The sequence below is a fragment of the Eptatretus burgeri genome, chromosome 10 (genome assembly GCF_056783735.1).
Source record: "Eptatretus burgeri isolate ZD-2024b chromosome 10, Ebu_testis_v1, whole genome shotgun sequence".
In the NCBI taxonomy this organism is placed as follows: domain Eukaryota; kingdom Metazoa; phylum Chordata; class Myxini; order Myxiniformes; family Myxinidae; genus Eptatretus; species Eptatretus burgeri.
Window position 1 is genome coordinate 49,576,687 of NC_140970.1, and position 14,652 is coordinate 49,591,338.

Below are 14,652 nucleotides of genomic sequence, written 5' to 3' on the forward strand. Positions count from 1 at the left end.
TTATAACTTCTTATTGTATTCATTTTCCTATATTCTTCTTTCTTATTCATCAAACAATTATAATAATTTCTAAAAGTTATTGATTTGTTTATTACATATTTCTTTATTCCCTTTAACCTTTTATCAATCTGATCACCATACTTATAAGCATATGCCTTTGCTCTCAATCCAATAAACTCACTCATTACTTTTCCACCCAACTCATCCTTAAACTTACCAATAACCTTTTCATTCTTTTCTGAAAATAACTCACTCTTCTTACTAAAATTACTTGTATCATATACTCCAATATTTTTCTTCATATCTTTATAAACATCAGCAGTTTTTATATCGAGAATAAAACTATCAGTGTCCATATACAACTATGAAACATTTTCACCATACTCTTTCTTTAAGCCATTATACAAATAATCACACATCAATATCTTTGATAAATCAAGAACTGCTGTTCCAATATAAATTGGTTTATCCATTACAATACTTTCCTTTTTCATATGAATTGCAGAAAAGTTCTCTGAAAAAACCTCTTCTCTCTCAAAATTTGGTTTATTTATCAATCTAAAACAGTGTTTCTCAACCGGGGTTCCGCAAGAGGTCGCTAGGGGTTCCGCGAGAAACAGTAATAAGTAGGCCAATGTATTTTTGAGTAGTTTTTGTTTGATTTAATATTCGTAATTTTACTATACACGTACGGCATATTGTTGGAAACTCCTTGGTTATTATAATAGAGGCTTCAACCTCTTGTATTATTTACAATTATAACAACCATAGGGAATGTATTTAACGATGTCTATATAGCGCCAGTGTGAAACCGCCCTCACTGGTTAGTGGACGTCCTGTACGCGGCGGATTCGTGTATCATTGAGTGACTGACTCGAGTACAGGGCGCATGCATGGTGTCCATTTATCTTCTCTGTGCTTCCTAGCGCGAAGTCTCTCTCTCTCTCAAGGTTAGTTCTTCTGTTTACCTTTATTGCTTCAGCTTTATTTGTTTAAGTTTTGTTGATCAAGTTACATGAGGTGTGTTTTTTAATTGTCAAACAGACTCGGGGGTGACAAACACTTTCAAAAATGACGTTTTCAAACAAAAACAACAACAAAAAATCTTTTGTGAATTAAAACCTCGGTGTGAGGTCTCATAAACGAGCAGTATGTTTTTTTTTTTCATTGCCAATAAATTTGACAAAAAGGGGGTCATTTTTTCCTTAAACCAAGTATCCGAAAAAATATATTATATTTACCACGTGAACTACGATAAAAATATGAAAGAGCTAGATATTAATAATGGTATATAATAATTTTTATGCAGGGGTTCCCTGAGACATGAAAACTATTTCAAGGGTTCCACAAGGGTAAAAAGGTTGAGAAACGCTGATCTAGAAGCTTCTTTCCAAGATGTTACAAATCTAATGTTTTGCCTGTTTCTAACATTCTCCATTGTCTTTCCAAAGACAGCATTATTCATCAATTTATAGAATTCCCCTTCAAGTTTTACTTTTGTATTTTTTTCTCATATCTGTATTGAATTTAATTAGTGGGGCAACTTAGCTAAATATAGCATAACAATTGTGCATTTTGTGAGGAAAGCACCAAATTTGGCACACTAGTAGCCTATCATATTATAAACAGATTTGGATATTGGGCCATCTCAAAATTTTTGATGGCAGTGGAAAATGGCTGCCACAGCCATCAGCGGCTGGATTTGAGATGGTCCAATATCCAAATCTGTTCATAATATGTTAGGCTACTAGTGTGCCAAATTTGGTGCTTTCCTCACAAAATGCACAATTGTTATGCTAAGTTGCCCCACCAGTGGGGCAACTTAGCTAAATATAGCATAACAATTGTGCATTTTGTGAGGAAAGCACCAAATTTGGTACACTAGTAGCCTAACATATTGTTACGGGCCGGGGTCGGCTGCCAACCGACCGCTCTGACGGAGCCGCAAGTTGAGTCGGCCCGACCGATCGCCCGGAATATAGATCGCCGCCCAGATAAGTCCGAGTCGACGGGTCCTTGTACAAGAACCGAAATACGCCAATGGGCAGATCACGTGGGGTAGGGTCGATTGCCAATCTTCAATGTACCTAAATACCCATGTGATCCAACTACCGGGGGATTCCACCCTCGACGGAACTCGTACAGAACAAACTGCCGAGGCAAGCCTGTCCCATGCGCGATTCCGAGCAGCTTGATCGCTGAGAACCGTCGGTCCAAATGTTCCCCTTTTACGGCAAACCAACGGCTTTCTAACTCCCAACACACGAAATGCTCAGTCAATGAGAGAATTGACGCGACGAGCTGAAAACATTTAACAATTTGGGTATTTATTAATAATAATGGGGAACTCGGGAAGCACGTAAGAGCAGAACTATTCCGACTTTACGAAATGCGATGCAAACATTTACATCACACAAAGCACTTAACAGTTTCTTACTTATTAGACGGGCCCACGGACACATGTACACACACACACACACCCAAGAAATGGTGGCAGAGGCCTTTAATAATGAGCTCCAGCTCGGAGGACAGGTGAGCTGAAACCCAGAACCTATCTCGAACCTCTCCACATCGTGTGGTCTTCAAGTTGTTCGGACCCGGGCTCCAGCGAGAGCAAGCTGGATCCAATCGCCGTGAGCCGCGATCCTTCTCGAGCTCCCACGAATCCTCCCGTGCTTCTCAACACGTGCTGGTGAGATGAGGCGCCGATCCTTTCCGTCGATGCGTCGCTTCCCCGAGGAACCACCTCCAAGAAGAGGTCGATGAGTCGCACCAAGCAGGGAACCAAATGGAGAACAAAGGGCTCCAAGAACCAAGAAGAAGAAGAAGCCACCATTCGCAGCTCGAGCCGAGCAACCGGCTCAACTTTCTTCCAAAACAAAGCAGCTCTCCAAAAAGCCTACCAAGCCAAGCAGGACCCGAAGCTCTGCTGAACAACTCCTCTGTAGAAGCAAAAAACTTCTGAATGCCTCAACCCTAACCCAAGCCAAACAGGACCCGAAGGTCTGCTGAACAACGCAGCCCTCAACTCTCAACCAACACGAACAAAGAAAGGATCTCCTCTTATCCTTCTCCGCCCCCTTCCTCCACGCCCGGCATGACTCATGCCCTCGTGATCCATCCCCCACTCAACCACGGGTGGGAGGGAGTTGTTGACGTCATGAATCACGGGACGGAAGGGCTCTTCTTCGTCTTCGCAGGAGAGGGGGAGGGACGTTTCCATTGTGTTGGGATCGCTCTTTAACTATTAAATCGATCTGCAGCGCATCTAATCGATTCTAAACATTTAAACAATGGAAGGTGAGCTATCTAGGGAACAAGCACTTATCGACATAGCTGACTAAAGGAACCTGTATGTTGTGTGCAATCGAATTCCAAATTCGTAACAATATTATGAACAGATTTGGATATTGGGCCATCTCAAATTCAGCCGCTGATGGCTGTGGCAGCCATTTACAACTGCCATCAAAAATTTTGAGATGGCCCAATATCCAAATCTGTTCATAATATGATAGACTACTAGTGTGCCAAATTTGGTGCTTTCCTCACAAAATGCACAATTTTTATGCTAAGTTTCCCCACTAAATATACTTTTCCATCCAAGGACTTTGTTTAAATTCTAAAACTCTATGAATTTTAGCTACTCTCAATCCTTCTCTCAAAAACTGTTTCAAGCGTCTCTGATGCAAAACATATCCCTCTCTATCATAGAATGTTGTTAGTAACTTTTCTGTTGATTTACCTTTAATATTAAAACTTTTATGATAATCACTTAACCATTCTTTCTTTGGGGTTTCTTTCTCACATGCAAAAGGAAGGTCTTAATGCTTATTATGAAGATCACTTGGGTACCTCAAATCAACTTCAAAATAATAACCTTCTTCTTCCTCATTCAATTCCTCTTGAGAAGAAATAACAATACTCATCAAAGCCTTTTCATAATCCTTTTCTTCCACCCACTCTAATTTACCATAAGGCAGAGATTGAGACATTTCCCATCCATACAAATTATTAGCATCAAAATACATCAAATAATCACTATCTTTTTCACTATCATAATTTGGAAGATATTTATTATTTGCTTTGGCATATCTTTTTGAACATACTTGTGATATGCCACCTCTCTTAGACTTCTCAATCATCAAAAGCATATCGACATCACTGATTAAATCTACATCTTTTTTGTCATTTTCAATATTGTACTCCAGGCTAAACCAGGAGCTGTGAAATTGTGGGCAAGATCTAATCCATAACAATTTTTATTATGACAGAGTGATCTAAAAGCTTCAAACACATCAGCTAACAATTAAACATCTGTTTTTCGATACAAATCATGATATTCTCCAAGGTTCTTTTTCTTAAATATTTTCCAAATTTCTTGTGCGTGTTCATATTCCTTATCACTTATCTCTTCTTCATAAAGGTGATTATAGAAACTTTCTTTTGAAGGAAGTTGTGTTTCTTTAAATCTCATAAATGAATCCATATAATCATAAGGATAAATTCCCTGACTTGGAAGAATTTTCTCTTTACTTTGAATTTCATTCCTTGTTTGAATTTCCTCTCCAGTTAGAATTCCCTCTTTAATCAGAATTTCATCTTTAATCAGAATTTCCTTTTTAGTTAGAATTTCATTCATTGTTTGAATTTTCTTTATAATTAGAATTTCATCTTCAGTTAGAATTTCTTCATTAATTTCCTCATTAATTAGAATTTCCTCTTTACTTTGAATTCTCTCTTTAATCTGAATTTCCTCTTGAGTTAGAATTTCCTCTTTTGGAAAGAATGAATTAAGATTTGGAAAAGACCCCGTGGAGCTTCGATGTGATGCTTGGTGGGCTAGTGGTGTTCCCATAAACTTGTAAGAATCTAGAAACCGAATACGAGTTAAAGGTTTTGTGAATATCATTTTTGTAAATGAAATATACTTTTGACTTGTGTTTGTTATGGCAGAAATATTCCCTGGTGTTTTTGAAAGTTCATTTATAAATAGATGTGTATCATAGTTGGCACTGTTGTGAAGAAAGACTGGAATAAAAGAAGGAAATTTATAATTAAGATTACAACAGGAATGAACGGGACCTCTATATTTACCAGTTAGATGACAATGATCCCAAACTTTAGACTCCTCAATTTCCTCCCCACAAATATGACATTTATTGTTCTCTCCAAATTCCTTTTCCTCTTCTTCTGTAAATTTAATCGGTTCATTTGTTTCTTTCATTAATTTAGTTAGTCTTATACAATCCTTTTCTAATCGTTTTACAAACTCTTGTGAAGCTTTTTTTCCACTATAAAGTTCTAACTTGTGTTCATCACCAACAGCTGATTTGATATAATAACAGAAACCACAAGGAATATGTTTTTGATATTTATTTGCATATGATTCTTTTGGATTAGGCCAAAAAAAAAAAATGTTGCATTGGCGTAACGGGTCACTGAAAAATAGGGTAGGTAGGTAGGGTTTTTTTATTTTTTTATTTTTTTTGTAATAAATCCCTCCCAAAATCTCCCTCAGCTCGAGTACCCACCCTTTTTGTCGGCGACCCCCCCCCCCACTCAAAAAAAAACTAGTACAGTGAACCTTGCCTAAATCGAACTTGCATAAGTCGAATAATCGCCTAAGTCAAAGATCTTATCAAGTTCTCTTCTCTTTATATTCTTTTGTTTTTACACCTTTAAATCTAAGCTATTTCTTCAGTCCTAACAGATTCGACTTAGACAAGGTTGACTGTAGTTTTTACAACAGCCAGTGGCGTACTGTCGTACATGGTAGACAAAGCATTGGAGGGGTAGAGCATTGTTCACGAACAACACTCTGCCCCTCCAATGCTTTGTCTACTGAGTACGACGGTACACCACTGACAACAGCTCTAAGATGTGTAAATTCTATCGTCAGATGCCAGGAAATCCCATATGAAGACCCTTTAAATTTTTTTTTCCCTGGGGGAGGCCCCCCAAACTTCCTGCTGGGGCTCGGGCCTTTCGCCTTTGGCGGATGAAGCCCCCCTTTCCCCAAGATCCTGAATCAGCCCCTGCCAAGCCTGAGATATCTCAGGCACCATCTCCAGGGGAATACACAAGATGCTGGTTTATAGCCTTTTCGGTGCTGTTCACACATATATCAACATTTTTAATAGCAAATACAGTGAACTCTGCCGAAGTCAAACCTCTCTAAGTCAAATAATCGCCCAAGTTGAAGTAATTTTTTTAACAAATCATGCAAAACATGTCTTTACCTCTGGTAAGACAAATTTCTTCTAAATCGAACAGATTTTTGTGGTCCCAAGAGATGGACTTAGGCAGAGTTACCTGTACCTAGTGGCGTACCCATTTTATTTTTAGAACATTTCAATGTGAATATTCAATTTTGTACAACTTTGAGGAATGGGGGTTGAAAAGAGTACCCAATGACAACTTGTAAAAATGTTGGCAGTTGTGAATGATCCAATAATAACAAAAGACAAAGAATTCTACTGTGTCTAAAGCATTTCAGAATCCTTTATTAGAAATGCAGTTGTTGTGTTTTTCCAACAGTTAATGCAAACTTGTGCCTACAATACATAACAAGTTTGAGGTATTTTTGTCTTGTTTTAAAGTCTTCCTTTCTTATATCATTATTTTGCTCATATTGCAGGTGTTTAGCTGATATCAAATTTCCTGAGGTGGGAAGTATCTTTAGAGAGTGTTGCCTGTGAGAGATGTTTGCAAGGAATATTTTGAAAAGAAATTGACCTTTTTTGCAAATATAGAATACAAAGTCATTACCAAAACAATATTTAGATGTACAACTGTAAAAACTTCAGTACAATGGTATCTACTAGCCACAGTCAAACAAAGAATACTGGATGCCCTTCGTACAAAGGTGCATTGGAGCGACTCTTTCTTTTCCAGTTTCATGTCCAGGAAAATCTTCATTGTAAAGTGAAGAGAAAATAATGTCAGAAGGTGCAGAAACAATGCAGCTGTTTGATAAACAGTATATCTGGTCTGACAGTCCACACAATTTAGTGGGGGTGTCTATTTCTTATATGGTCTGCATTTTGGGATTTCTTTCCCCATGTTGAAGCAATCTTCACAAACAGGAAGCAATGTCTTGTATATTCTCTTGAGTGCATCTCTTCTTGGTCCACTAGAAGAAGGTTGTGTGCAGTAGCAGCAGACACCTTGCACGAACTTTTGGCTACTGTAGTAGGCATATTCAATATGGTCCCCGCAATTCAGGGCCAAACGAACATACATCTGAAAGAAGAAGAAGAAAAAAAAAGAGATGTACAGGGTGCTTGGGGCAAATGAAAGTCAAATTTGGGCAAGCATTTTTGAGCAATGATATAAAATGCTTGCCCAAATTTTGTAGGTAAATTCAGTTGGAAACTGTTACATTTGTGTATTTTTAAAAAGTTTTTTCAATACTAGGTAGAGCTTAAGTGTTCTGTAGTACTTTGCTTGCTCAACTGGGCAAGCACCTCAAAAAAATTTAAGTAGCACCCCGATTGAAAATATGGGTATAGATGTAAAATGTATTTATTCTGATGGCAAAATAGACTATAAACGCAAAAAAAGTAAAACAAAATGAATTCCAGCCAAGTTTTAATTCAGAATCTTAAATATTTTTTTTCTGTATTCTCTTTCCCTTTTACTTTCCCCATTTCCCTTTCCTCTTCTTCCCCTTTTCTTCTTTTAAATGTCAAAATTATATGCATTGATTTTTACATTGGTTTACAATTTCGATTGGATTTATAAAAAAAAAATTTGCATGTATTTTCATTTTAAAATGGGTTTGTGCATATGTTTATGTATTCAACTAAAATGAGGAGAGCTTTCTACAGATATCCCCAGTCATTTTAGTTGGCATTCCTTCTCCTGGGCCGTTTCATTGTTATATGTTTAATATTCTGGAAATGAAATAAATAAATAAATAAATAAATGATTAATTAAATTTACATAGATTCTCTTATGCATTATTCAGTCTGATGTACTTGTATATCTGAAGTCACTTCACTGTTTACAGACATCTTCTAAAAAGAGATAAATGAAAACTTAAACTGTCTATACAGTTTAAGCGTTTACCTTCTTGCAGAGTCTGTGCCCAACAGGAACCAGTTGACTGCCACATGTATAGTCAGAGTCTTCAGTAGCTGCTTTCAAGTCGAACAGATCCTTTGGGGATGGCTTCCGGTCTGCATAGACGACGCGTGGTTTCTTACATTCTCCACACTGGATTGTTGTGCGTGCATTCTGTGCTGTGAGATGTGAAGTAGCAGCACCCTGAACAAAACGAAATATGTTTTTACAAAGGTTTTAATATAAATGAGAAAATGAATAGCAGCTAAAGTATAAAACTTACATATACAAGTTATACATGAAACAAGATTGCTGTATTGGTTTATGAAAAAAATTACATAGAAATTCAGTTTCCGATGGCTTTGATAAAAGAAATTAAATGGAATGAATACAATAGTGTAGAAATGTAAAGTAGAACACATGAATTTATCAGAGTATGTACATGAAAAGATATATTAACAATAAAAGGTAACATTGAATGGAATTGACCAACTTTGCAAAACTTATACAGACCCATGCCCCCATGACCCATAACCCAAACCCAATTTTGTGTAGAATAACAAAATGTGCATGTAAATTCTGTCAAATTGTTCCCCAAATCAATCAGCTATGTCAGAAACAGGGAGAGAAAAAGCCAGTGGTGGTCACTAGCTGAGCAGCACCCTCAAATATGAATCTAAACAAAATGCTGCCATAGAGTACTACAAGCTGTGAATATCACATTGCAAATGCATGTAACTGCTCCTCTTCAGAAATGCTTCCTTTGAAGTTCTTTGATGATGGCATGAATTCCTGGGTTGTATCTGTACCGTCAACTTCTTCATACTTCTTGTAGTGCTCTCCAGTAGCATCTAGTACAGGGTCTGGTAACCACGTCAGCTCAGTCAACTGCTTGGGCCCACAGCAATCTGCATCATCACACTTGCGAATCTGAAAAAAAAAATAGGTAAAAAGGTAAAAATATCAAACAGATTAATATACAGGCAGTCACAAACTTCAGTAAACCTCACTTTATTATAAAGTGACATTTCGGGTCCTAAATTTCTAAATTTACTTTGCACTTTGCAGTCTTTGGCAAGTATAAAGATATCAAATTAATGATTCTTAATATGTTGGGTAGATAATAATTGAATAATTCTTGCCTTATCCCAACATGGATAAACACAATCAGTGTTTATCCATGTTGGGATCAAAGGCAAGAATTATTCAGTAAGTATAAAGATATTTCAATGAAATTAAGAATAAAAAAAAATGTCTACTGTACCTGGAAACTGTAATTCCTTGCCCTGCAGTGTCGGGTCACAAATTGCTGATAGAGTAAGTTCTTTGCAACGAACTTCTGTTGAAGCTTGTTCATGTCAACACTTGGATCAATCTCCATCACAAATCTCTGAAGATCTTGAATGTGTTCCATGGTGACAGGGTCCTTCGTAAGAATCTGAGGTGATGAGCAAATCAAAATCCATTGATAAACATTACTTTCAAATTACCTTCTTGTCATTGGTCTAAATGATGTGTACCAAAGGGGGAAAACCTCTGTCTTTAATACACCTGTTTAGAAAAAAAAAGTAAATATAATAATAAAATTTGGATATTACCTTGCGGTCTTTCAATGCCAGCCGTTCAAATCTTCTTCTCAAGAGTGCTATCATTGGCTGCAGTGACTCGATCCATGCTGCAGAGATGGTTTCACTCTTTTCTGCAGCTTTCTGAATGGAAGTCATCCCAGAGCACTTGCGAAGGATTTCTGTAAAATATACACAAGATAAAAATAAGAGCAAGGTTTTAACAAGTACATTTTTTTTACAACCACATGAACCTGGGTAAAATTTCTGGCATTAAATCCCTAAATCAATATTAAGTATCTAAAATGTGAAACCTCTTATACAAGAAGTATGGCAAAAATACTATTTGTAGATTTAATACCCCACTTTCAAGGGAAAACTCAAGTTTAAATTTCCCATCTTATAATTGTCCACCAATACCCCCTTCCTGTCAGACATATTTGTAGCCCTATATATTATATCTGGAATTTGAAAATATCCTTGTTTGTTTTGGAACAGTTTATTTTACAATTTACATCATCAAAACATGGAAATATCTTTTCAGGGACCATGCAATGAGAATAGCAAAAGTATACCTTCAATTTCATCTGCACATTTGTCTCTCTCCAAGTCAACATTCTGTAGTGCAAGATTCAACAAGGCCATGATTCGTTCTACTGGACTTATCCAGCTGTTTCCTGGTGCACACCGTGCTGCCACAAGCATGTCCAGATTGAGAGCACGGAACAGGGCTATCAGTGACGCTTGAACAGAGTGGTAGGTTACCCTGTGGTCAGGTCCACCATCTGTATACATCAAGAGGACTGGCGGTCTGCTGTCTCCTTCTGTCAGCAATCTGTGAATTGATGCCACGTGGCGAAATGGTGTGGATGCCTGAAACGTTGAATCATTCAGAAACACTGTCACATTGCCACGGCAAAATGAACTGTCCACATCATTTTTTTAGCTCAACATCCAACACAACTGAAGGAGTCAAGTGCCCTTTGTTGTTGACGTCATGATCTGCTACTTCAATTGTTGATGTAGATGGTGCTATCTGTTGCTTTCCTCGAACTCCAGAGGCCAAAACTGTCCCAGGTTCCCCAAAAGATATCTTGGAATTGTCATCCAAACTCAGTAATTTGCACGACGATCCAAGCTTCAGTGACATCGATCTGAGGTACTTGTACAGAGCTGCACAATAGTGGACATCAGGATGGCTTTCCCTCAGCTGTCTCCTCTGTAAAAAAAAAAAGAATAGATAAATAAATGAATAAATAAAATATAAATTAAAATGAAATGAAATAACAAATAAAATGAATAAAGAATTGATTAGGAAATGACAACGAAGATGAAGAAGAGGAAGAAGAAGATAAAGAGGAAGATTAAAAAGAATAAGAAAACATATATGAATTAAATTGTACATACAGTCATACACATATTCTATTTAATTAGAAGGAACAAAATTACATTTTCCATGAAGACTGCTTTGTGTTTGTAATTCTGTTTTTTCTGACAAATATAAATGTACAGTCACCCTTGCCTAAGTCGAATCTGTTGGGACTGAAGAAATAACCTCAACTTAGAAGAAATTTGACTTATGAGGGTTAAAAACAATAGAATATAAAGAGAAGAGGACTTGATAAGACCTTTGACTAATAGGCGAGTTCGACTTAGGCAAGGTTAAATGTATATTGAAAACATTTACTGTGTAACAGATTTTGAAATGTAAATTCTGAATTTAAAAAGAAAAATATGCAAAATGAAACAAAAAAGAAAGAATTACAAACAGAAACAAAATGAAAAATATAAATATTTCAATTTCTCTAAAATTGAAATAAAAAATAAAACAAAGAAAAATAATTGGTTAGATGTGAGTAGAAAAAGGCAAAACAACAAATAAATTGAATAAAGAAAGTTAATCAGTTGTCTCACGATGCGCAAATGTAGAAAGGTTGCAACGTATATCCCCCCTGCAGCGTGGAATATAACCCCTGCGCAGCGTGGTCTATGCTCATTGCCTGAAGAAGACCAGCAGTAGCAGTCAAAACGTCGCAACCTTTCTACGTTTGTACTTCGTGAGACAAATGATTAACTTTCTTTATTCATTCTTCACCACGATGAACCTCTTCCGATCCATCAACAAATAAAGTCATTCATGCATTTGAACAAGAAACTCTGAACACAATCTGGTGACCTGTATTTTGTACTGCACTGCATACTTCTTCTTGTATGTAGAAGCAGTATGGCTGTTTGGGTTTCTTGGTTGAAACTGCAAGCGGACTAGAGACTTGGTCGGAATATCTGTACCAGTTGGACATCTGCTGGCCACTTGCTGAATGAGATCTGGGAGAGAAATCCATTCTGCCAAATGTTCCACGTTATGACGCCTCTCATCTGCTGCTAGTACCTACAGAATACCCATATTGGTAAACAAATTCTATTTTTGTTTACATATGGACAATAGTATTTCCTGCATTGCTAAAGCATGGGAGAGAACAACATGTATGTAATAGTCCATAAGTACTGCAAAAGTATATGAACTACATTCATTTTCTTGTAGAATTATGATTTACCTGCTGTAAGTCAGTTTCTAGCTGATTGAAGAAAACCTTGAACTTGTCGTCTGGACGGCCTTGATTTTGCGTACGGAGATCTACCACGATGCCCACTTCCCCCTCCAAAGCCATCCTCATGCGTGCATCCATTTCAGGATTTCTGTCTGCCGACGCATCCATTGAGAGTTCTGCATACATTGCCCTGAGAAGTACAGGTTGGAGCTTTGCCACTGAAGAGTACCTGAAGTGTGAAATTTATGAATAAAAGGTGAACTCGAAATCACAGTATTAAAATGGAATAAAATATAAAAAGAACATAACAAAATTTCAAATCTATAGAATTTTTTATTGACAAATAATAAAAAACAAACAAAAATTTGTATGTTTTTATCTCTGATGTTCAAAGAAATCAACTGGTTAAATGATCCACCCTCAATTTTTTTAAACTTCTTTCTTTCTTGAACTATTGAATATTTTTCAACATTTTACTGAAATATGCTGTTACCTGTTCCGGATTTGCCTTTTCATGAATAGCGTATGGTATTGGGGCAGCTTCTCACAATTTCTGGCAAAGAATGTAGTGGCATCTCTCAGTGCCTGGTTAGTATCTCGATTCTCCTGCACTCTTTATAGAATATATATAGTATCCTTTGAACCACCAGGGCAGTACCTGCAAAGCAAAAAAACAAAAGAGAAACTCAAGAAAATGAAGAAACAAAAAGAAAAAAGGGAGAAAAACCAAAGAAGGGAAAAATTAAAATTAAAGAAAATAAAAAAGTAAGGGGAAAGGAATCAAGAGGATGAATAAAATCTTAAAAGTATATTGGCCACTGGTGACTGGTCTATGCACAACTATTTATAAAAAAAAAAAAAAAAATTATCATCTGCAACTTTTATCTAGGGAATGAAACGAAGAGATGCAGGGTACTCTCAACTATGATTTCAGTATCAACTTCAATCAACTTCTCCTCAGCATTCTAGTAAATTGGGCTACAAGTATAGTTTGTAGCCCTCAAATTAAATCCTCACCTTAGCAAGTCTACATCAACTGACAAATGAAGATTTTCGAAGAAACGTGTGCGCTGCATGCGGTTGGTGAACTGGATGTTGAGGTGCTGTGAGTCATCAAAGAAGATACTATCGCCAATGGGAAGAGAAGTCATCACCGAATCCAAAAGGTTGTATTGGCACTCAACCATACCAGGTGATGCTTTTGGGCGATACGTGACAGTAGTTGAGTCAGACACCTGAAAATTTATAGGAAATGGTTTAGGATTACAAAATTCAATGGTTTAAATTGATAGAATTGAAAGATGCATGAACTGTATGGAAAAAATACACAAATAAATTATTTTCAAAATTGAAGCTAGAGTGTTCATGTAAAACAGCAAAATATGCACCTCTTCTACAAATGCATATTCAAAGGTGAAGTTAAAATATCTTTTTTTTTTCAGCTGGTATATACATTGGGAATTCTTCATAGAAATATTAACAAGCATATCTACTGTACCTTTCTGACTGGCTCTGCCATCTTCTGCCTCTTAAGTTGCTCACTTGCTTGCTTCTTGAGATACTGGCCATACGCTACCATGCATTCCCCTAGACCTCTCACAGCCTGACAAAAGTCAGTGAAGTTTGCCAGTGATGCCCTTCCTGATAAAGAATAAACAAGGTGACCTTGCTTCAACAAGTCCTCTGATTCCAAGCGTGGACATTGACGCTTTTTGGCCTGGTAGTCATTCAAATTCTGGAATGGTGCCCATAGATCAGGAACTCTTCTTTTCCTGGCCAAAGTTGCGTGGTGATTTGTGATAAGCCACAGAGCTTCAGTGAGAGTCTTAAAAAATTATGAAATAGAAAAGATAATTGTTAAAGTTTGTTCGAAACAAGCAAAATTTTTACAATTACAAACAGCACTGAATGTATAACAAAAAGTATCATTCCGAGTTCTTGGCTATTGTCATGTAGCATTTTGAACTTGATTTTAATATTTAAATCAAACAAACTTGCATGTAAACTGGCAAGAGTTCCATATATGTATCCCCCACTCAAAATTGAAAAAAAGTATGGGGAAGGTTTGGACCATTTAAGATGGAAAAGTTTCAAACATACCAAAATATGGCTTTATTCTGTCAAATTTTTGCGCACGATTGAAGGCATTAAATTTGATAGACATGTTTATTTAGTAAGAACAATAAAAATAGTATCGTCTGGACTGAAGCAGGCTAGACAAGTTGAGCTATCGCCGGTAAATATTAAAAAAAATTAAAAACACTTTCAGCATCAGCATATCTCTCGCTTGTGAAAGCTTGGTAAGACAATGTAGAAATGAGTTGGAACATGCTATTCAAATTTTATTGCAGGGTATATATGGATTGAAAGTCTTTCCGAAATTTCATTTGAGTCTAAATACAGACCTCGTAATATTGTGAGTAGGCTAGATCTGTAAAATAAAAATGGTACCCCTCCCCCCCCCACCACCAAAA

The 14,652-nt window shown here is 36.8% G+C and overlaps 1 protein-coding gene and 1 long non-coding RNA gene across 2 annotated transcripts in view; one reads left to right on the plus strand and one right to left on the minus strand.

Moving 5' to 3' along the window:
• The first annotated feature begins 460 nt into the window (after nt 1-460).
• Nucleotides 461-14,652, plus strand: part of LOC147018523 (uncharacterized) — a 43,158-nt gene continuing 28,966 nt past the window's right edge. The window contains exon 1 of the long non-coding RNA XR_015062804.1: nt 461-950. This is a non-coding gene — a long non-coding RNA (uncharacterized LOC147018523). The remainder of the gene's footprint in view (nt 951-14,652) is intronic.
• Nucleotides 8,782-14,205, minus strand: LOC147018524 (uncharacterized). The gene is made up of 9 exons (XM_085899891.1): nt 13,677-14,205; nt 13,196-13,413; nt 12,672-12,836; nt 12,185-12,407; nt 11,806-12,018; nt 10,205-10,848; nt 9,663-9,811; nt 9,329-9,502; nt 8,782-8,994 (listed from the first exon to the last, which is right to left on the minus strand). The coding sequence occupies exons 6-9, from the start codon at nt 10,422-10,424 to the stop codon at nt 8,782-8,784; spliced, it is 756 nt and encodes a 251-aa protein (XP_085756017.1). The 5' UTR covers nt 10,425-10,848; nt 11,806-12,018; nt 12,185-12,407; nt 12,672-12,836; nt 13,196-13,413; nt 13,677-14,205.